At 34.8% G+C, this 19843-nt stretch overlaps 1 protein-coding gene across 4 annotated transcripts in view; it reads right to left on the reverse strand.

The window, feature by feature from the left end:
* The window catches only part of ASCC3 (activating signal cointegrator 1 complex subunit 3), a 379520-nt gene that overhangs the window by 156753 nt on the left and 202924 nt on the right, over positions 1–19843 (reverse strand). For all 4 annotated transcript variants that reach the window (XM_074187242.1, XM_074187239.1, XM_074187240.1 and 1 more), the window contains 5 exons: positions 11720–11874; positions 8001–8099; positions 7207–7375; positions 4735–4955; positions 1518–1603 (listed from right to left, as the gene is read on the reverse strand). In XM_074187242.1, coding sequence (XP_074043343.1) covers positions 1518–1603; positions 4735–4955; positions 7207–7375; positions 8001–8099; positions 11720–11874 — 730 coding nt within the window. The remainder of the gene's footprint in view (positions 1–1517; positions 1604–4734; positions 4956–7206; positions 7376–8000; positions 8100–11719; positions 11875–19843) is intronic.

The following is a 19843-nucleotide window of genomic DNA, read 5'->3' on the forward strand; positions in this document are numbered from 1 at the left end:
CCAAACTCATTTTTTTCTTTAAAATCCTCCCATCTTCTTAATTTCCCTATAATGTCTAGGTAACTACTATCCTCCCAATCTGCCAGATTGGAACACAAGGGTTGTTCTTTCAAGAATATCAATGTCCTCCTTTGTCACCCAGACTTGCAATGTAGGTGTCGTCTTCAACTCCTTCTCACTCCTCATATCTATTAAGTTGCCAAGTCCTATTGATTTTATTTTTTCAATACTTTCATATACATCATCTTTTCTACCCAGACAGTGCCACCCCATTCATGAAGGCCATCATCTTTTCAATGCCTTGATTACTGCTAGTCTCCTGATTAGACTCCCTTTCTCAAGTATCTTGCCCTTCCCACTCGGCTCTCAAGTCTAATAGTTCTAAAGTACAAATCAGTTTATGTTCTCCCTATCAATCCTTCCCACCTTAATCCACAATTCTCTAAATCCTCCAGAATCTAATATATATGTGTGTGTAATATATATCTATATCTATATATCTAGATATATATCTATATATCTATATATCTATCTATATATATATATATATAGAGAGAGAGAGAGAGAGAGAGAGAGAGAGAGAAAGTGAAAGTAAGTAAGTTCTGGCAAGTCCTACGATGTTGTCAAACACAGTTCCTGACACAAAGTATATCTACTTTTCAAGGACCAAAAGATTGGAAATGCTTAGACTAAACAAATACCTCCCTTTAAGAAGAATATTTTGATCATGGCTGCTCAGGAAACCAAATAAAATATAAAATGACCCTCACCACTTTGCAGTCTACTTTGGTTTCTGCAGTCACAGTAGCAGAGTATTTAGGAATTGAAAAAGAAGAAAAGTACAAAGGACTACACAAAAAACTATACTTTTTTAGATTATTTATAAATATTAAATCTAAATGTTGTGGTTCTAAATATGGTCCACTTTTTCAGTGACCCACAAGAGGAAAAGAATCATATTAATTTTGATATTTGATATCAATAAAATAACTAAAACCAGAATACGCAAGGATATGTAAATAAGTGAAAGGATTATAGATAGGACAATCCTTTTATTACTTCTAGAATAAGGACTGAACACATAAATCTCCACATCATGCTTCCACTTAAATACAACTATATTTTTACAAGAGAAGAGAGAAAAAAAAGAGGAAACAAAAATATTAATCTACATATGTTTTTATAATCTATTTTGGAACAGATCGAACCATTTTTTTTTTGCTTTTCGCAAGGCAATAGGCTTAAGTGACTTGCCCAAAGTCATACAGCGAATTAAGTGTCTAAGTCTGGATTTGAACTAAGGCACCCCTGACTTCAGGATCAGTGCTTTATCCAATGTGCCGCCCCTGAACCATTTTTTTCTTAATAAAATGAGAATATTGATCATTCTAAATTGGTATGTAAATGTATTTGTATTCTTAGAATAATCCTGAAGATGCTCTTTCTCCAAACTATTTCAGTTGTTCTATTTCTTATGCCATTAAAAACATGTATCTTGAGTTAAATTCATGACTTACCTTTTCCCAAGTTTTTCTTCTATTCTAACTTTCCAGTCTTCCATTCTTTCACGTACTAGAGCTTTCAAGGGTGCAATATATACAGCCTGAACAAAACACAAAGACTCTCATGTAAATCAGGAATATAAATGTACCTCAACTGCAACCAAAGTCAATGAAAAGTTCAAACTGCTTCAAATGAGAATGATTACAACTAAGATAGCTAATATATAAAAAAATTATCTTTAAGATAAAAAAAAATCTTATAGAAATTAAATGTTTCATGTAAGATATTTTCTTTGGATATTTTTCCATAAAGAAAATACTTTAATGTTAGTTACTATACTACTACTACTACTACTACTACTACTACTACTACTACTACTACTACTACTACTACTTTTACTGCTATTATTCCTGCTAACACTTCTTTTCTAGTCAGTCAGTGAGCATTTATTAAACATGTACTAGATACCAGATTTTAAGCAGTGGAGATACAAAGAAAAGTAAAATATGAAATGGTCTCAAGGAATTCATTGTCTAGGAATTAACATGCAAAAAATGTTGTTCAAATCTTATATACATAATAAAGTGGGAGTGATCACAAAGGGAAGGCAACTAAGTTTAAGGAGGACTAGGAAAGACTTCTTGTAGAAGGTACAATAAATACCTGAGATTTGAAGCAAATCAAGAAAGCTAGGAGGCAGAGATGGGGAGGAAGGGCATTCTAAGCATTTTTCTAAATGTTCAAATGTAAAGTGATATAGTCTCAGTTTGAATTCTAATGTTTCAAATTTTTGAAGAAGGGTTGATAATCAAGGTAGCACTTCTTTCTAATTTAACATTCACAAGTTATAATAAATGTAAGGTGATACACAGGATGCTAAATCTGTGTATTTCTTTTGTAGAGTACAAAACTGGGAATAATGATAAATTTGCTGTCAATGGTGGAGCTTCCTCCAGCATAAAATACCTGATATAATATTGAATTTCTTATGCAGTGCTTCTAAACATGATAGAAATGTTGGGAGAACTATTAGAGGATTTGCCTATATCAATCCAAAGTTGATTAAAGTTTTCCTGCTATTAAACATACTAATAAGGTGAAATTTCTGATGTTTTTGTCATATTCTATAAGATAGATCAATAGACCTATAAGTTTTCCTGGGACATATTAGAGACTGAACAACTTAAGAGATTTCTTTTCTTTTACTAATAAGTTAAATTTAAACTGAAGAAAAAGGTGAGCTTAAAAATCTCACTTTAAATTTGAAGGACATCTATTTATATGTTTTGGTTACCTCCCAAAAAATTCTATTCCAAAGCCTCACTGAAGCAAAGAAACAACCAGTTTTCAAAGACTGTACCAACAGTGAACAACACATCACAAATTCTTCAAAACTGGAAAGGCTTTAATTATTGTTTCAGAGATAGAATGCTTCCTTTCTCAGGGAAGGCCTAAGCATGAACATATTCTTTACAAGTGGTTTTGCCATTAGGTGATGAATTTCTTGTTTATGGCAAATTATGAAATGAAGAAAATGACTCCCTCAAGTCCTTTATGTTTTGGCTAGTTACCATGACAGTAGTATACTGATAGAGAAGAGGTTGAAGGATAATATTATACTGATAGAGAAGAGGTTGAAGGATAATATTAATCTCAGTGTTTAGATTATCTATAAATATCATTTTAAGTTAACTTCTTACTCCAATAATACAAGAGTATTTTTTTCCAATAACCAAAGATTATTATTTTGTATAGACATATCTAAACAATATATATTACTCTTAACCTCCCCCCCTACAGAATATAAATTCCTTGAGGAGGGAACTTGACTTCTTTGTCTCTGTGCCCCAGAACTTTTCCTTAGAAAAGTACCTGTCACAAAACAGGCACTTAATAAATACTTGGTGATTAACTAAAACTATTGGAGAAGTTAAGAGATTTGCACAGGGAACCAGATAATAAATATTTCAAGTAGTATTTGAAACCCAAGTCTTCTGACTTCAAGTTCGATTCAATGTCAAGAACCATATTTATGAAGGGAAAATAAAACAAAAGAAAAAAGAAAAACAACAAAAAACAAATCAGAATTAAAAGGATTAATTTTCAAAAGGGCAGAAGATATCAAATGACCAGAAGAAATTCTGTTGAGTATCTTTATATTTAAAAAAAAAATGTTGAACAGATTGCTATAAAAGACCCATACATTAATTACAAAGATAAACTGAATGATCATATGATCATCATTAAGTGAGGAATAAAATAAGGAAAAATATGATCTCCAATAGAACTAGCCAGTGTTAGACCTGTGCAAAATTTAAAAAAAGAAAAATAAGTTCCCAGTAATTATTAGATCTTCACAAGTGTCCATTTTTTCATAAGGTTTAGTATTCAATGAATTAAGTTTCCTGAGTACTTCAAGGGTTTCTCAAGGAGATTCACTACCACTCAAAAGAGATTGGTCTAACAATACATCTGGGAAAAATCAAATGGATGAAAAACATTCACTGAGCAAACTATTACTTGGATGGGTGGCCCACTATGAACCTAAGTTATCAAGAAGCCCTACAGGATGAATAAAGAAATTGGTTTAGAATTGTATAGGAGAAATGTATTGGTTTGGAATCAGGATTATATTTGTGTAATGCATAGCACTTTCAAAGATCCTAAACAAATTCCTGACATAAGAATTTATTCTTTCGATATAAATATTCAAATGATAATACATAATTACAAACTATGAATAAATTTATGCCACAAAATACTACCAATGATGATTTTAGTGCAAAAAAGTTGCTCAAAAGATATGATTTACAAAATGCAAGATTGGAAAGGAGGTGGGTGATACCCTCATAGTCAAAATGAGGGTAAATACATCTTCATTCTGAGATATTACAGATGAAGAGATATTTCTCAAATATTAAAATGTGTAGAGAAAGAGGACCTCTAATGAACTGAATTGGAAGAGTGGGAACTGGATAGTGCACTACTAGATTAAGTATCACATTTCTCAAGTCCATGAATACACATAAGTTTTGAAATATGCTTTTGGGAATAACACTGTTTGCTTAATTCCTTAAGAACCCCCAGCTTTTAAAAAAAAAAAACTATTATATGCTAATTCTTATATATTAAGAGATCAGTAAATACTCAATGATCTTTTCAAATAAAGTTTTGGAAATTTCTCTGTTCTAGAACTGAGGAAAAAGAAAGCTGAGTACTTTTTTCACACACCTTTGATGTGGGATACTTGTTAAAGATTCTGAAAATGGCTAATTCAGCAGCTACGGTCTTCCCTGAGCCAGTGGGTGCTCCAAGCAGTACATTACAGTCTGTGTGGTACAGCGTGTGAAATATCTGTGTCTGCACAGGATTGAAATGGGTGAAGTTGTATAGAGATTCATATTTTCGGGATCCCAAAGCTGTGATAGGTAAAGGTTGTAAATCCAGTAACTCTGAAAGAAGATAAGGAGTGATCAAATTAGGGGAAAGTAATTACAAAATAGAAATTATTTGATTAAAAATCAAATAGAGTGGATAGAAGGAGTGGATAGAACATTGGTCATAAAATCAGGAGGATATGAGGTCAAATCCTACCTCAGACACTCAATACATACTTAATTTTGTGACTTTGGGCAAATCACTCATTGTCTTGCAAAATACAAAAACAAACAAAAAAAGTCATAAACTTCTAGAGAGAGAAGAAAGTTGAAAATTTTGGAGAGTATTATTCGTTGTTAGGAAAATGACTGGCACTGTATGGAAATAAAATCTGAGCAAAACTGTAAGCTGGTTTCCAAATATGACATTTTCCTAAAGACTAATATTATGACTCTTAGTTTATTTTTTCTTACAATAAAATATAGTACAATAAACACTTTTAAAAAAAATAGGATATTCAATGGCAAAGAAATTGTAAGAAAGTGTAAATTAACAACTCAAAAATCTTGTTTTTGGGAACATTTCTTTATTCATATAAAAATTTAATAAAAAAATCTAAAGACATACCTTCACCTTATACATAAGCATTTCGGGACCCTTAATATAAGCATTTTGGAAACAAAGATATTATCCTCCATTCATAATGTCATTGCTATGTGTTCAATCTGACAATTTCCTATTTGTAACTCATTTTAGAAATGAACTAAAAACTTGGGAGACGCTGAAAAAGGTCCATCTATGAAATCTGAAATTTGCTATTGAGATAGACCTTAATTTCAGGAAGCTGGGAGAAACTGAGAAGTAAAACAAAACAGTGAATTTAAAGAATACAACTGAAGTGGGTCTTAACATTAGGGCTTTATAACCTAAAGAATACTCACAAATTTAAAACTCCCCAAATAAAATTGATAAAGGAATATCTATAATGTCATATTGCCATTGAAAAATCATTTTAAAATCAAATGTCTTATGCTGTGTCATGGTTAAGAGTTTATTTAAAATTTTACATGACATGAGAATTTAATAATTCTTTAGAAAATCTAAGATAACCAGGTATGTTGTTGATACAAGTCTGTACAAGATAACTTCTAAAAAAATATAGAAGGAAAACCTCAAACATTATTTGTAACTTATGCAAGGATATTTCAGGAATTTCAAGGAAGAAGGACCTAAGAGGTCAATTGAGTTCAGCTTCATCATTTTACAAATGAGAGAACTGAGGCTCAGAAAAGTTAAGAGATTTGCCCAGGGGACCCAGTCCAAGTAGTTTTTGAACACAGATTTTCTGACTAAAACAAGCTGGCAGTGGAAAGGTAAGTAGATGCTGAGAAATAAAAGAGAATTTGAAATTGCACACATTTTAAGTTACATTCATGCTAAAAACATTTATTGAATTTGTTAAAGATTAATAAGAGAATACAAACAAATAAGAAAGGCATACTAACCTATACAGGAATTGTTCCCATCAGTTAATAATCAGAAAGGCAGATATCACCCTCATTTACTTCCATAAGGATCAGTAAACTCCAAATGGTATATTTCATTACTTGACACAATCTTTCTCTTTATCCTCTCTCCCTAAGGGCTACCCAGAGCCCTTCCAAGCTAAACTGATTTCTCATCTTGGTCTGAATTAGACAAGTCATCAATTCTAGGCTCTCGGTGGAGAGGAAGGTCCTCTCATCCTCCTAGTCTCTGAGTCCTCAGACACCTCTCTCCTAATTCTACCTGAGGCACTGTCATGTGATTTAATGATTTAACTGAAGGATCTAAGACTTCCCATTTCCTTCTCTGATCATTCTTACAGTTTTTAGGCCTTTCCATCTGCTTAGAAACTAAACTTTCTTTTATTAGTAAGAGTGTCCTTTAGACCATTTTATACCATTTAGCCATTGCTGACAGTGCTTGGCTGACAGTAAGCACTTAATAAAACATTTAACTAATTGAATCTATTCATTCTATCGGTTTCATATCAAAGACTCTTGAGGGTTAGACAAGATCTCAGATTTTACAACAATGAAATATTTTTGTACATCAGATATTAAAAAAATATTTTGTAACCACCAATTCAAGGAACTATATTTAAGTTCCAGAAATTATAAATAATACAGGTTTTTAGACATGGAGGTATTATGGGAAAAAGAATATTTTAAAAATATAACTATGCACTATATTAACTATATTAATATAAATAATATTGTCAATCAGAATTAAATGAAACAATAGTTTTTAAAGTAGTAATTCAAATTCCTCATGATACATTACCTGTATGAGGAGGATGTCTCTCTGGTAGAATCAAATGCCGAAAATTGATGATACATACAGCCTCTGCTCCTAACCATCTGTCAGAAACAGCCCGAATGTAATATTGAGAAGGCAAGGGTTCAAAAATAGGTATTGTAAATACCAACAACTGAGATTCTTTTGCAATGACCTAATATAAGAGAAAGTCAATTATTAGTTTGGATTTTCCAGTATCTTAAAGGTTGCAGATTACTCCCTAAAAATTCATTTAGTAAAAATACATGCTCTATATGTACAGCAAGATGTTAGGGCATAGTAAATGGTACACATAAATTGAGTGCTGCTGAAACATGCAGAAAGTTCCTTCCTAAGAATTCTTAATAGAACAAAATACAAAGTTTATCCTAATTAAGTATATAGACATCATAAAAAGATAAAACTTCCACTTCAAATTTCTAATCTGTAAAATGGAGGACTATAATGATAATCTCTAAGGCCCCCTCAAGTTCTAAAATGCATGAATCTATTTTCACTTAGTCAAGCACAATAAAATTATATGGACCTCATTCTGACTTTCTGAACTGACTAGAATAAACATCACAACAAAACTGCCTCTATCACTCAACCCTGATTTTATTATAAGGATGTTATTTTAAATTCCAATGGTATAGTAAAAGTAGGGAAAAAATGTATAAAAACAGAAAATATAATTTATCAAATACATATAATGTTCTTTTCATATACTAATCTATAAAATTTATTTGAACAAATGTTTCTTAAGTACCTAATATGCAAATGGCTCTCTATACATTTACCTGTTTTTTTTGAATGAGAAAATATTCAGAATGATAAATATGATCATTTGTGGGATCTTCTACCCAAATCCACCAGGGTTCTCCAACTGTACCATGCACCTAGAGAAAAATAAGATCACTATACAAAATGTATTATGTTATGGTATATATAGACAGAGAAGGTTTTTCACTTGCATGGTGAACTGAAAGAAGGGAGAAAAATTTTCCCATTATATTTAGATATATTAGATATGTCAGATATATTAGATATATTAATATCCAATATAATGGTTTGTTTTTAAAATCTAGATTAGTAATATCCAAAATATTTTGTGCATACCTCCAAGACATATATGGTTATTTAAAATTTATATATATATATATATGTATATATGTATACACATATATATATATATATATATATGTATGCACACACATGTATGTATGTATACTGTATTACCAAGCATTAAAAAGCAAACAGAAAAATGGATAATGTAAAGATCAAATAAATATTTTAAAAATACTTTTACTTCTAAATGGTACAAAAACCTTTTTGTACTTATTAAATATAAGAGTCAGGTGCCAGGCACCTAAGAGTTGAGGGTATCCCCCCCCCCCAAAAAAAGGCAAAAGACAGGACCTGCCCTCAAGGAGCTCATCTATTTACTTAGGAGCTTGGGAATTTGTTGACCTTATAAATGACAAATTTTGCTAGCAAAAAATTATTCTTTGAGTTTTAATCAATGTAGTTAGCCAAACAGGTAAATTTCTTTTTTTAAGGATTTTTTTCAAATGAAAGATATATAATAATCAGATTAATAGGCCAAAATAATTTTGAATTTATGACCTTTGCATCAGGAATTGTTTTTCAAGATGTAGAAATACATTCATTGTACATGGACAAAAATAAGTAACACTGTTTCTGATTTCAACTCAGAATATAAATATATATTATAAATATAAATGTATAAATCTAATATAAATCCATCCTTCCTTCTAAGAGTTTCATATATTAAGTTCTCATTCACATTTGTGTTTTTTATTTGTGTTTTTATATCAATAAGAAGGACAGAACAAAAGACACTCTGCCTAAACTCTGGAGTACAAGAAGGGAAATAATATATTATAAGGCTAAAAAATTAGTTTGGAATCTAGATTGTTTAAAGATTTTTAAATGTAAAATGCAGAAGTTTTTAATTTCATCTCCATCAACAAGGAGCTACTAAGAACCCAATGATTTTAGGTAAGGGAATTAGTATGGGGGAAACATGGGTTTTCCCCAGTGACGCTTGGGGCAATGTGCAGTGGGCACTCAAGACAAGTTCAGCTATAACAGCACTGATAGGAAGATATCTAGTTTGGAATGTAGGAAGGGGTCAGAATGGGTAAATGTGGGATCTTAACAGATGAGGTTGTGTCAGTTACAATCCTCATTTGGCAGGCAAGGTGAAAAGCAATGGATCTTTCCATACTCCAATTGGTGGATCTCAAAAATCCAGGGCTCCAATTTTGGAGATTACTCATTGAGATCACAGATCTTATTGGTCACAGATATAATCAACACAATACAACACTCCCAAACTGTAGCCTGAACCTGATTGAGAAATAGTTGATAAAAGGAAGAAAAAATGCAACTGAACATTGATAATGTTAATCTGTGGTCTAAGTCAATATATAACTGGTAGAGTTCCTTATTTACAGTTTGATAGTTGGTATTGTTCTTCAGGCAATTTTTAGTCTTGTCTAATTCTTTTTTTCCCCATTTGGGGTTTTGTGGATAAGATACTGGAATGCTCTGCCATTTCCTTCTCTCGTTCATTTTCAAATGAAGAAACAGAGCAGGGTTAAGTGATTTGCTCAGAGTCACACAACTAGAATTTGAGGCTGGATCTGAACGCAGATCTTCCTGACTCCAAGTTTGGTGCTCTACCTATTACACAAGCTAGTTAGGTTAATAGTACTGTTTCTATTTGGTTGGACAATGCTGATCTGGATAACTTGTTCAAAATAACAAGATAATACAAAAGATTACAAAATATGGGTGAAAGTAATTTTTGATGTGGGGGTCAAGACTCAAGAAAAATGATGACAACTGTGCATAATAAAAACTATATGGGGTGGCTAGGTAGCACAGTGGATAAAGCACCAGCCTTGGAGTCAAGAGTACCTGAGTTCAAATTTGGCCTTGGACACTTAATAATTACCTAGCTGTGTGGGCAAGCCACTTAACCCCATTTGCCTTGCAAAAACCTAAAAAACAAAAACAAAAACAAAAAACCTATATGACAGAAATTTATATAATTTCAGGTTACAACCTACTGCTTTCAATTCAAGCTGTGCAATTTACATGCTGAAATGATTATGGGAGTGATTAATGTGATCTAAGTTGGTATTTATTTAGCATTTAGCATTTGCAGAAAGTTTTTAAATGATTTTTATTATGACTTTTTCACATGAACTCAGAGAATTAATTTAATTTCATGTCTTTATAGATGAGTAAACCAAAGTATAGGAAAGTTAAACAATCTCCTGAGCCCAAATTAATCACCAAACAAGATTAAGATTCAGGTTCTCTGATTCTTCAAATGCAAAGTTTGGAAATATTGCTATTTTTAAATAATTCATATTAGATATATACCTGCTATTATTCTACATATTTGAATCACAGCTTTTATTTTACTAGAATTGTCATGGAGGGTTTGTTTAGGAAACAGATTTCCCAGTTCATAAAAAAAATTAATAAATTTAAAAATGGTGCTGTTACACTGAAAACACCAAATGAAAACCAAAAGAAAATGAGTTAGTATATATGAGAAAGTATAATCTGTATGGTATTCTATAAAAATAATGAGATGTCTTTGTTAAAAAGTAAGAACTGAACATTTGTGTTGCTAGATTAAAAAGCATCATTTTTCCTACCAAACTAGATAATTGTTAGAAAGTTGGTACCCATGCCATTTTTATTCCAATACTTTGAATGGATGGAATAATTATAATCTTAATAAATGAGAAACAGAATCATTTAAGAAAGCATAGAAATTAACTGCAGTTTTGAAGCAGAACTTTGTGACCTTAAGCAATGAATGAGGAGCAAGAACATGAAACATACAATCAAGGACTTAAAGGGGGACTATTTAAGTTTCAAAATAGTGAATAGGTCATGTGTGTGAAATAAAAATAATATGTAGTTTTCATTTCTGTGGTAAAAAATATGGCATGACCAAAGGAAGAGAAAAGGAAAAATCCCTTCTGTGTCCCTTATTCCCCTTGAAATGGTCTTTTTAAGCCTCTAAATCCTAGGTAAATTCTGAGCATCTGGTGCCACTAAGAGAAAGATGGATTAGAGTAGATACAGGACATTACAAAGATTCCTTTTAAAATCTACTCAGATAGGGTCCTAGATCAAACCTGTGACCCATTAACTATATGCCTGAAGGCTAAAATTCTTAAATCAATATCAAAATCACATTAGTTTTCTGAGTCTTCTAATCTGTGTCTATGGAACAGATCAGTCAGTGATCAGAGCCTGGATTGGTTACAAACCTTCCCTTCTTCTGATGTTTGCTTATTTGTAGTATATTGTTAAATAACTGAAATTTCAGCTTCTCAGTAGCTAGGAAGCAATCTCATTGGACATTGTTGTTACTTAAATGCGAGCAACATTTGTTCAAAGGATCTTTTAAGAGCTAAATACACTTTTTCTTCGTAACTATAATGGCTAGGTGTTTTTTTGGTTTTACCTGATCATTCCACTTGAAGTCAGGACAGATGTTCAACCTTACTCGAAGTACAGTGCGTGTAATGGGCTGGATAGTTGCTTCCAGTGTAATGGAAGGAATCTGATGGACACACTGTTTGACCTTTAGTCCAATATTTACATGATGCAGCATGTGACCTGAAGAGAAAATACTAAGAAATGAAATGTGCATATATGTAGAAAAAATAAATAAATGATACAAAACAATCTGACTTGTAAATAGGATTTTAGAAAAGGCAGTTTTATTTCTTGAGTTCTGATTTGCTATATAAATGGCTGACATTCTTAATCTGGAATTTTAGAATACTTTACAATAGGCAACCTGAATTAGTGAGTCATAACTCTGAAAACCTTTCTTTGCATTAAAAGGAGTCCAAAAATTGAGACTGTCTCCTTTTTTCAGCAGTTCTTAGTTTTTTGTTGGTTTGTAAATATGGCCCAATTTTGAACAAAAGAAGTAAGTGAACAAAACTGCCTTTGAGAAATTGCACAGTATTTTTAATGAATCCAAGTTTGACTTCTGAAACAAAATCTCAAGCTTCTAAAATTTTTTTACATGAGTTAACACTCATGTGGTTGCAAGTCCTAGAATACTTACTTATTTGTAAAGATTTAAAGTGAAGATCATCCAAAGGATAATGAAAAAGATTAAGATAACATAGACAGAGAATTACAGGAAAGAAGTAGAGTGAAATCATCCTGGTCATCAAAAAGATGTTTGATGGGAAAGGAGATGGGTCAGTCATGCAATGGGAACATGGACAGGGTACTACCGATGGAATAAGAGCAAATGATGGAATACCCACAAATTTCCATGCAATGTCAAGAAATATAGAAAACAACCCTCAGTATGTTGGGAGATCTCTCTATATAGGACACATTGAAGGACATGGATGTGAGCTAGTCAGAATGAGAAGGCATGGAAGGGTTATGATATGTGTTACTTTGCAAAGTGCCTAGATTTCCGCAAGCACAGATCCTTTGCAATACTATTAAAGTTTGTGATATGGTACATAAAAAAAAGTAAACCTCTTACAACTTCTCACTTTGTAGAATTCTTCTCTATGGTTTCCAATAAATCCTCCACAGATAACTACCTGATATACTGGAGGCCTTCTTCTCATTGAGTGTACCACTTGGGCTGTCTTGCCATTGTCTCTAGAGCTAAACAGCACACTGGATAGACTACCGGACATGGAGCCAGGAAGATTCGAATCCACATCTAGTCTAAGATATTGACTAGCTGTGTGATGTTAGGTGAGTTACTTTACCTCTTTGTGACTTAATTTCCTCATCTATAAAATGGAGAAAATAGCAGCTTCTACCTTGTTGGGCTATCATGAAGAGCAAATGAAAGACTTTGTAAAGTAGCACATAGTAGGTTTATAAACCTGCCTATTCCACATTCTCCACCCCATTCACTCTTGATACATGATCAGCCCATCTACTTTCTTGGTCAGATGCTTTTTTTCTTTTGAGTTTTTTGGAAATGCAATGGGGTAAAGTGGTTTGCCCAAGTCCACACAGGTAATTATTAAATGTCTGAGACTGCATTTGAACTCAAGTCCTCCTGACTCCAGGGCTAGTGCTCTATTCACTGCACCACCTAGCTGCCCCTAGACACTTTCTTAAAAACATATTCATGCCACATGTTGTCACACTGAGAAAGAAACTGAATTAGAAAGATTCCATTTGCGGGGGTGGGGTGGGGGTGGGGGGGTTGGAGCCAAGATGGCAACAAAAGTGGATCCTATCTTAGGCGCTCTCTCATAAATCTTTGAAACTAAGGACTTTAACAAAATTTTCGAGAGACAGAACCCACAAAGGGACAGAGTGAGGCAGTTCTCCTACTCAAAGTAACCTGGAAAAGAGCAGAAAGACTCTGCTCCCCGGGATCAGAGAGGCAGCCGCCAGAGGGGTGGCCCACCAGAGCGGAAGAACTTCAGCCTCCCAGAGGCAGCCCCAGGGCGCTGGGGGTCTCAGCTCACAGCAGCGGGGGAGTCTCCTGAGTTACACCCCGGGGAGCACCGAGCACAAAGTGGGGGAACAGCGGGGGACCTCTGCCAGAGCCAGCACGTGGAACCCAGCCCTCAGGGCACACAGCCAAGCAGCTTGGTCACCTCAGCCCAGATCCAGGAAACAGAAGCAGGTGGAGCCAGTAAGCAGGAGCCCCCAGGGCATGAGCCCATTGAGCTGAGGGAGGGGAGTGAAGAGAGAGACTACCCAGCTCTGTCCTCTGCCCCTGGAACAGGACTCTGGGGCTCTGACCACATTCAGATCCTGATCCCAGTCTAGCCCCCCCCCCCATAAAACAGCAGGGCTCCCCCCACCTCAGCCCTGTGGCAGAGGGGGGCGCTTATAGTCATTCACAGACCAGGAGGGAGGACAGAGCCTCACACACTGAGACCCTTGTAGGAGTGTCCCAAAAGCTCAGGAAGCACCCCAAAACCAGGCTCAGGCTGGGACAATGAGCAAGCAGAGAAAAAAAGAGGAACACCATTGAGAAATACATTATCTATGATCCCAAGAAGGATCAATATACTCAGTCAGAAGATGAGGAAGCACAAGCTCCTGCATCTAAAGACTCCAAGAAAAACAGAAATTGGGCTCAGGCTATGACAGAACTCAAAAAAGACTTTGAAATTCAAATGAGGGAGTTAGGAGGAAAAATTGGGAAAAGAAATGAGAAAGATGCAGGAAAAACATGAAAATGAAGCCAGCAGTCTAGTCAAGGAAATCCAAAAAAATGCTGAAGAAAATAGCATGCTAAAAACCAGCTTAGGTCAAATGGATAAAACAGTTCAAAAAGTGATTGAGGAGAAGAATGCTTTAAAAAGCAAAATTGGCCAGATGGAAAAAGAGATAAGAAAACTCTCTGAGGAAAACAAATCCTTTTCAAACAAAGAACAGAACTCAGGGAGACTGATGAATTTCCAAAAAATCAGGACTCAATACTTCAAAACCAAAAAAAAAGAAAAGTTAGAAGAAAATGTGAAACATCTCATTGAAAAAAAAAAAAACTGATATGGAAAACAGATTTAGGAAAGATAATTTAAAAATTATTGGAGTACCTGAAAGTCATGATCAGGAAAAAAGCCTTGACATCATTTTCAAAGAATTACTACAGGAAAATTGTCCTGATATCCTAGAAGCAGAGGGCAAAATAGAAATGGAGAGAATCCACTGATCCCCCCGAGAAAGAGATCCCAAAAAACCAACCCCTAGGAATATTATAGCCAAATTCCAGAACTCCCAAGTCAAAGAGAAAATATTACAAGCAGCCAGGACACAATTCAGATATCGTGGAGCTGCAGTCAGGATCACACAGGACTTAGCAACAACTACATTGGAAGCTCGTAGGGCTTGGAATATAATATACCGGAAGGCAAAAGAGCTTGGAATGCAACTGAGAATCAACTACCTAGCAAAAATGAATGTCCTCTTCCAGGGAAAAAGATGGATTTTCAATGAACCAGGGGAATTTCAAATGTTACTTTTGGAATGGCTAGAGCTGAACAGAAGGTTTGATTTTCAGATACAGGACTCAGGTGAAACATAAAGATTGGAGAAGAAGGGGAAAATATGAGGGACTTAATGATGATGAACTGCATGTATTCCTGCATAGAAAAATGACACTGATAATACTCATATGAATCTTCTCAGTTAATAGAGCAGGTAGAAGGAACTTTTATAGTTGAAGCACAGGAGAAAGCTGAATTTGAAGATAAAACATGGTGTAAAAATGGAGTCAATAGAAAAAAGGGAAATGTAATGGGAGAAAGAAAAAAGGAGAGGGGGAATAGGCCAAGATATTTCATATAAGATTTTTCTTTATTACAATGAGCTATTGCAATGATATGGAAGGGGGGAGGCTAGGGGGAATGAGGGAATCTTTGCTATCATCAGAGGTGGCTAGGAGAAGAAACAGCATATATACTCAATGGGGTATAGACATCTGGTGTAAGAAGGAGGGGGGACGGGGGAAGGGGGGGATGTGAGTGATAGAGGAGAGGATGGACCATGGGGGGAGAGCGGTCAGATATAACACATGTTCTTTTTTACTTCTTGCAAGGGGCTAGGATTGGATGGCCTGTGTGGGATCATAGGGACAGGTGGATGCTGGGCCTAAGGGATGGTAGGAGGGCTCAGGGTCTCTTGGCCCCAGGGCCAGGGATCTGTCTGCTGCACCACTCAGCTACCCTACAGCAGAGTCAGAGTGAAAGGAGAGAGAACATATAGTACATGGTAGTGGAGAAATACGAAATGAAGGAGTTACGATCAGCAATGGCAATAGTGGAAAAATATGGAAGTAACTCTTGCAATGGACTTATCATAAAGAATGTGATCCACCCACAACAGAATTGCTGGTGTTGGAACAAAGACATAAGCACATTTTTAATTATTATTATTATTGTTTTGGGGGGGTGCAAAGCAAATGGGGCTGGGTGACCTGCCTGGGGCCACATAGCAGGGTGATCTTTGGGTGTCTGAGGCCGGATTTGGACCTGGGTGCTCCTTGGCTCAAAGTCCAATGCTCTGTCCACCACCCAGCCGTGCCTACTATTATTACTATTTTATTTTATTTTGGGTCTTTTTTTTTCTTTTTTTGGTTTTTGCAGGGCAGTGGGGTTGGGGTGGCTTGCATGTCACACAGCTGGGTGATTGTTGGGTGTATGGGGCCGGATATGGGCTCAGGTGCTACTGGTTCCAGGGCTGGTCCTCCATCCATTAGGCCACCTGGCCATACCTACAATTATTACTATTATTTTTTTTTAATTTTAATTTTTTCTCTCCCCTTTATCACTCAAGTGACTCTATATTTTTGGGGGTAGGGGGTATTTTGTTTACTCTTAAACAAGAATATTTTATTAATATATAAAAAACATTTGTACAAAATGAGAACAAATAAATATTAAGTATTAAAAAAAAGAAAGATTTTATTATAGAAGTACAAGATTCTGTAATACTGTCATGTTTATTTTGATTTGCACTTCCCGTTGCCTGTTTACCCCTCAGACCAAATAAAAGCTTCCTAAATAAATAGTTCACCCATTGTTAATTACCATACTACATCTTAATTAACCGCCTAAGTATGTTTAAATGAATGAGCAAAATGATGAACATTGTACAAATGTACCTTTGGTTCTGCCACCAGACTAAAAGTATTCTAAAGTCACTTTATCATAGCAAGTTCATAGAGATTCTAAGTGACATGAAATAAACAGTTGAAAGCAGATGAGACACATACAAAAGACATCCAAGTAGGAGGACACGCCATTCAAAAACCACACTAAAGAACAAGCATGTCAGGTACTAGGTTAGGTGACGGGAATATAAAAATTTTATGTATATATGATAAAACAATCTGTATTCTTGAAGAGTTAGTATTCTTTGAGTGAAGAAAAGAAACACAAAACAAAAATTGAGAAAATAAATACAATGCAGTGAAATAGAAGATAATTTGGAAGGGATGGGTATCACATAAAAGGAGATCAGCAAAGGCTTCATATAGATGGTGAAGCTTGAAAAATGACTGGGAGGAAGAAAGTCATTTTATTAGGTGCAGATGAGGAAGGTGTATATTCCAGACATGTGAAATATGTCAGTGCAAAAGCATATGGATAGAAGATCACCTGTGTCTAAGTGAGCTTGTCTTTGGTTGGATCACACAGTGCAGCATGAAGAAGAATGTATAATGAAGTTTGAAAAGTTTGGGTCAGCTTGTGGGCAGCTAGGTGGTACCGTGTCTAGGCCTTGAGTCAGGAAGATTCATCTTCCTGAATTCAAATCTGGCCTCAGACACTTCTTAACCATGTGACTATGGGAAAGTCATTTTAACCCTGTTTTGCCTCAGTTTCTCATATGTAAAATGAGAAGAAAGAAATGGCAAATGACTCCAGCATTTTTGTCAATAAAATCCCAACTGGGATGAAGAATTTGACATGACTAAAAATTGACTACACAAATCATGACATAAAAAACTAAACAAAAGAATTTATATTTAATACTTTAGGCGATAGGATGTCACTTTCATTGAGCAAAGGAGATACGTCAGCTGTGTGCTCAAGAAAAATTACTTTTCCAACAGTATGAATGATAGACTGGCAGGGGGAGATCACTTGCAACAGGCAAGAGGTAATGGAGGACCTGAACAAAGTTGTTAACTACCTCAGTAGAGAGGAGTGAAATAAGAGAGATAATTGGGACATAGAGATGGACAGATTTTGTGAAATGATTAGATATGTGGATGAAAGAGAGTGAAGGATTATGTTTTGGAAGAATGGTAATATCTCTGATAGAATTTGGAAATTTGGACAAAATATGGAATTGTGGAGAAACAATCATTTCTGTTTGGAATGTACATTTTTAAGACATCCAGTTTCAAATGTTCAAAAGGCAATTGGTAATGTAGGCCTGAATGAACATTAGGAGACACACTAGAAGTTGGCTATAAAGATCTGAGGCTCATCAGAATAGAAATTCTTAAAAGTTCTCTTTCATTCAATATCCATTTTTATTCCCTGTAGGATTATACTCAGTTTTGCTGGATAAGTTATTTTTGGTTGTGAGTTTAGATATTTTGCTTCTGGAGTATCATATTCTATGCTCTCCATTCCTACAAAGTGATGGCTGCTAAATTGGGTGTGATGCTGATTGTGACTAATACATGAATTACTCCTTTCTAGATGCTTGCAATATTTTTTTCTTTGAACTGGGAAATCTAAATTTTGGCTATAACATTTTGGGGGGTTTAACATTTTGGGATTTCAGGAAATAACCAATGGAATCTTTCAGGTTTTACTTTGCTTACTAGTTCTAAGAAATTTAGGTAGTTTTCCTTTATGATTCCATAAAATAAGATGTTTAGGTTCTTTTTTTGCTCATGACATTCATAATCCGCTGAACTTTATTTTCTCTTCAGTTTCTTTTCCAGATCAATTGTTTTGCTATTAGACATCTTATATTTTGGAGGGGGGAAGAAAATTATTTTAATATTTCTTGAAGTTTTGGGGCAGCTAGGTGTCACAGTGGATAGAGAACAGGCCCTGGAGTTAGGAGGACCTGAGTTCAAATTGGACCTTAGACACTAAATAATTACTTAGCTGTGTGACTGTGGGCAAGTCACTTAACCCCATTGCCTTGCAAAAATTAAAAAAAAATTCTGGCAGTTTCATGAAGTCACTAAGATTCTATTTGATTCATTCTAATTTTCAGGAATTTATTTTTTGGAGTAGATTTTGTACTTTATCCCAAGGTGTTACTTCTTCTATAGCTTCCATCCATAACTTTCATTTAGCTTCCTACTTTTTTCTCAACTGTTTTGGTTTTTTAAAAATAAATTTAATTCTTTTTTTGTCTTTAACTCATCCAGGCCTTCTGGCTGGATTTGTATCCAAGATGTATTTTGCTTTAAGTGGTTTCTTGTAGTTATTTTCAAATAATTTTCTTTTGTGTTTGATTCTTAAGCTTCCTTGCCTTCATAATAACTTTTTATGGTGGGATTTCTTTATGTCTACTCATTTGTCCAGATTATTTCTTGATTTTGGACTTCCTGTTAGTACTGGGCTCTTTATAATTCTGGGGAGACTATCTGGCTTGAGTTACTCTGCTCATATACTGCTTTGACAGTTCAGACTGAGAAGATTCAACAAGCTCTCAGTATTTCCAAAACTGTTCATTGCCTTCCTAATCTGAGCTCTGAAAGTTCTTGACTCAGGTTGAAACTATTGGTTTGTCCCTGATTGGCAGTTTCAGTGGAATAATACTGGTCTCAGACAGTATCTGCCTGCTAGGAGGATCTGTGGGCTCAGTGACTCAACTGAAGTTGCCTTTGACTTAGGATTCCTGTCCTGTGTGTTCCACTAAGGCACTCATGCTGGGCTAGAAGCTTGAACTGTGTTGACTTCCTGTGATGAAGGTTATGGAGCCATTGCTTGTTCCTGAATTTGTTCCTTGCTTAGTTGACAGTGAGGGACTACTATCAATAAGTTCATCTCCATCACCCAAATGTACAGACATCCTCATTGACTTGACTTTAGATGGGGTAGAGCATAACAGAGCTGCCAAATGATAACCATTCTGCAACTAATGCTAATTTAGAGATCCT

This window comes from Macrotis lagotis, chromosome 5, assembly GCF_037893015.1.
Source record: "Macrotis lagotis isolate mMagLag1 chromosome 5, bilby.v1.9.chrom.fasta, whole genome shotgun sequence".
In the NCBI taxonomy this organism is placed as follows: domain Eukaryota; kingdom Metazoa; phylum Chordata; class Mammalia; order Peramelemorphia; family Peramelidae; genus Macrotis; species Macrotis lagotis.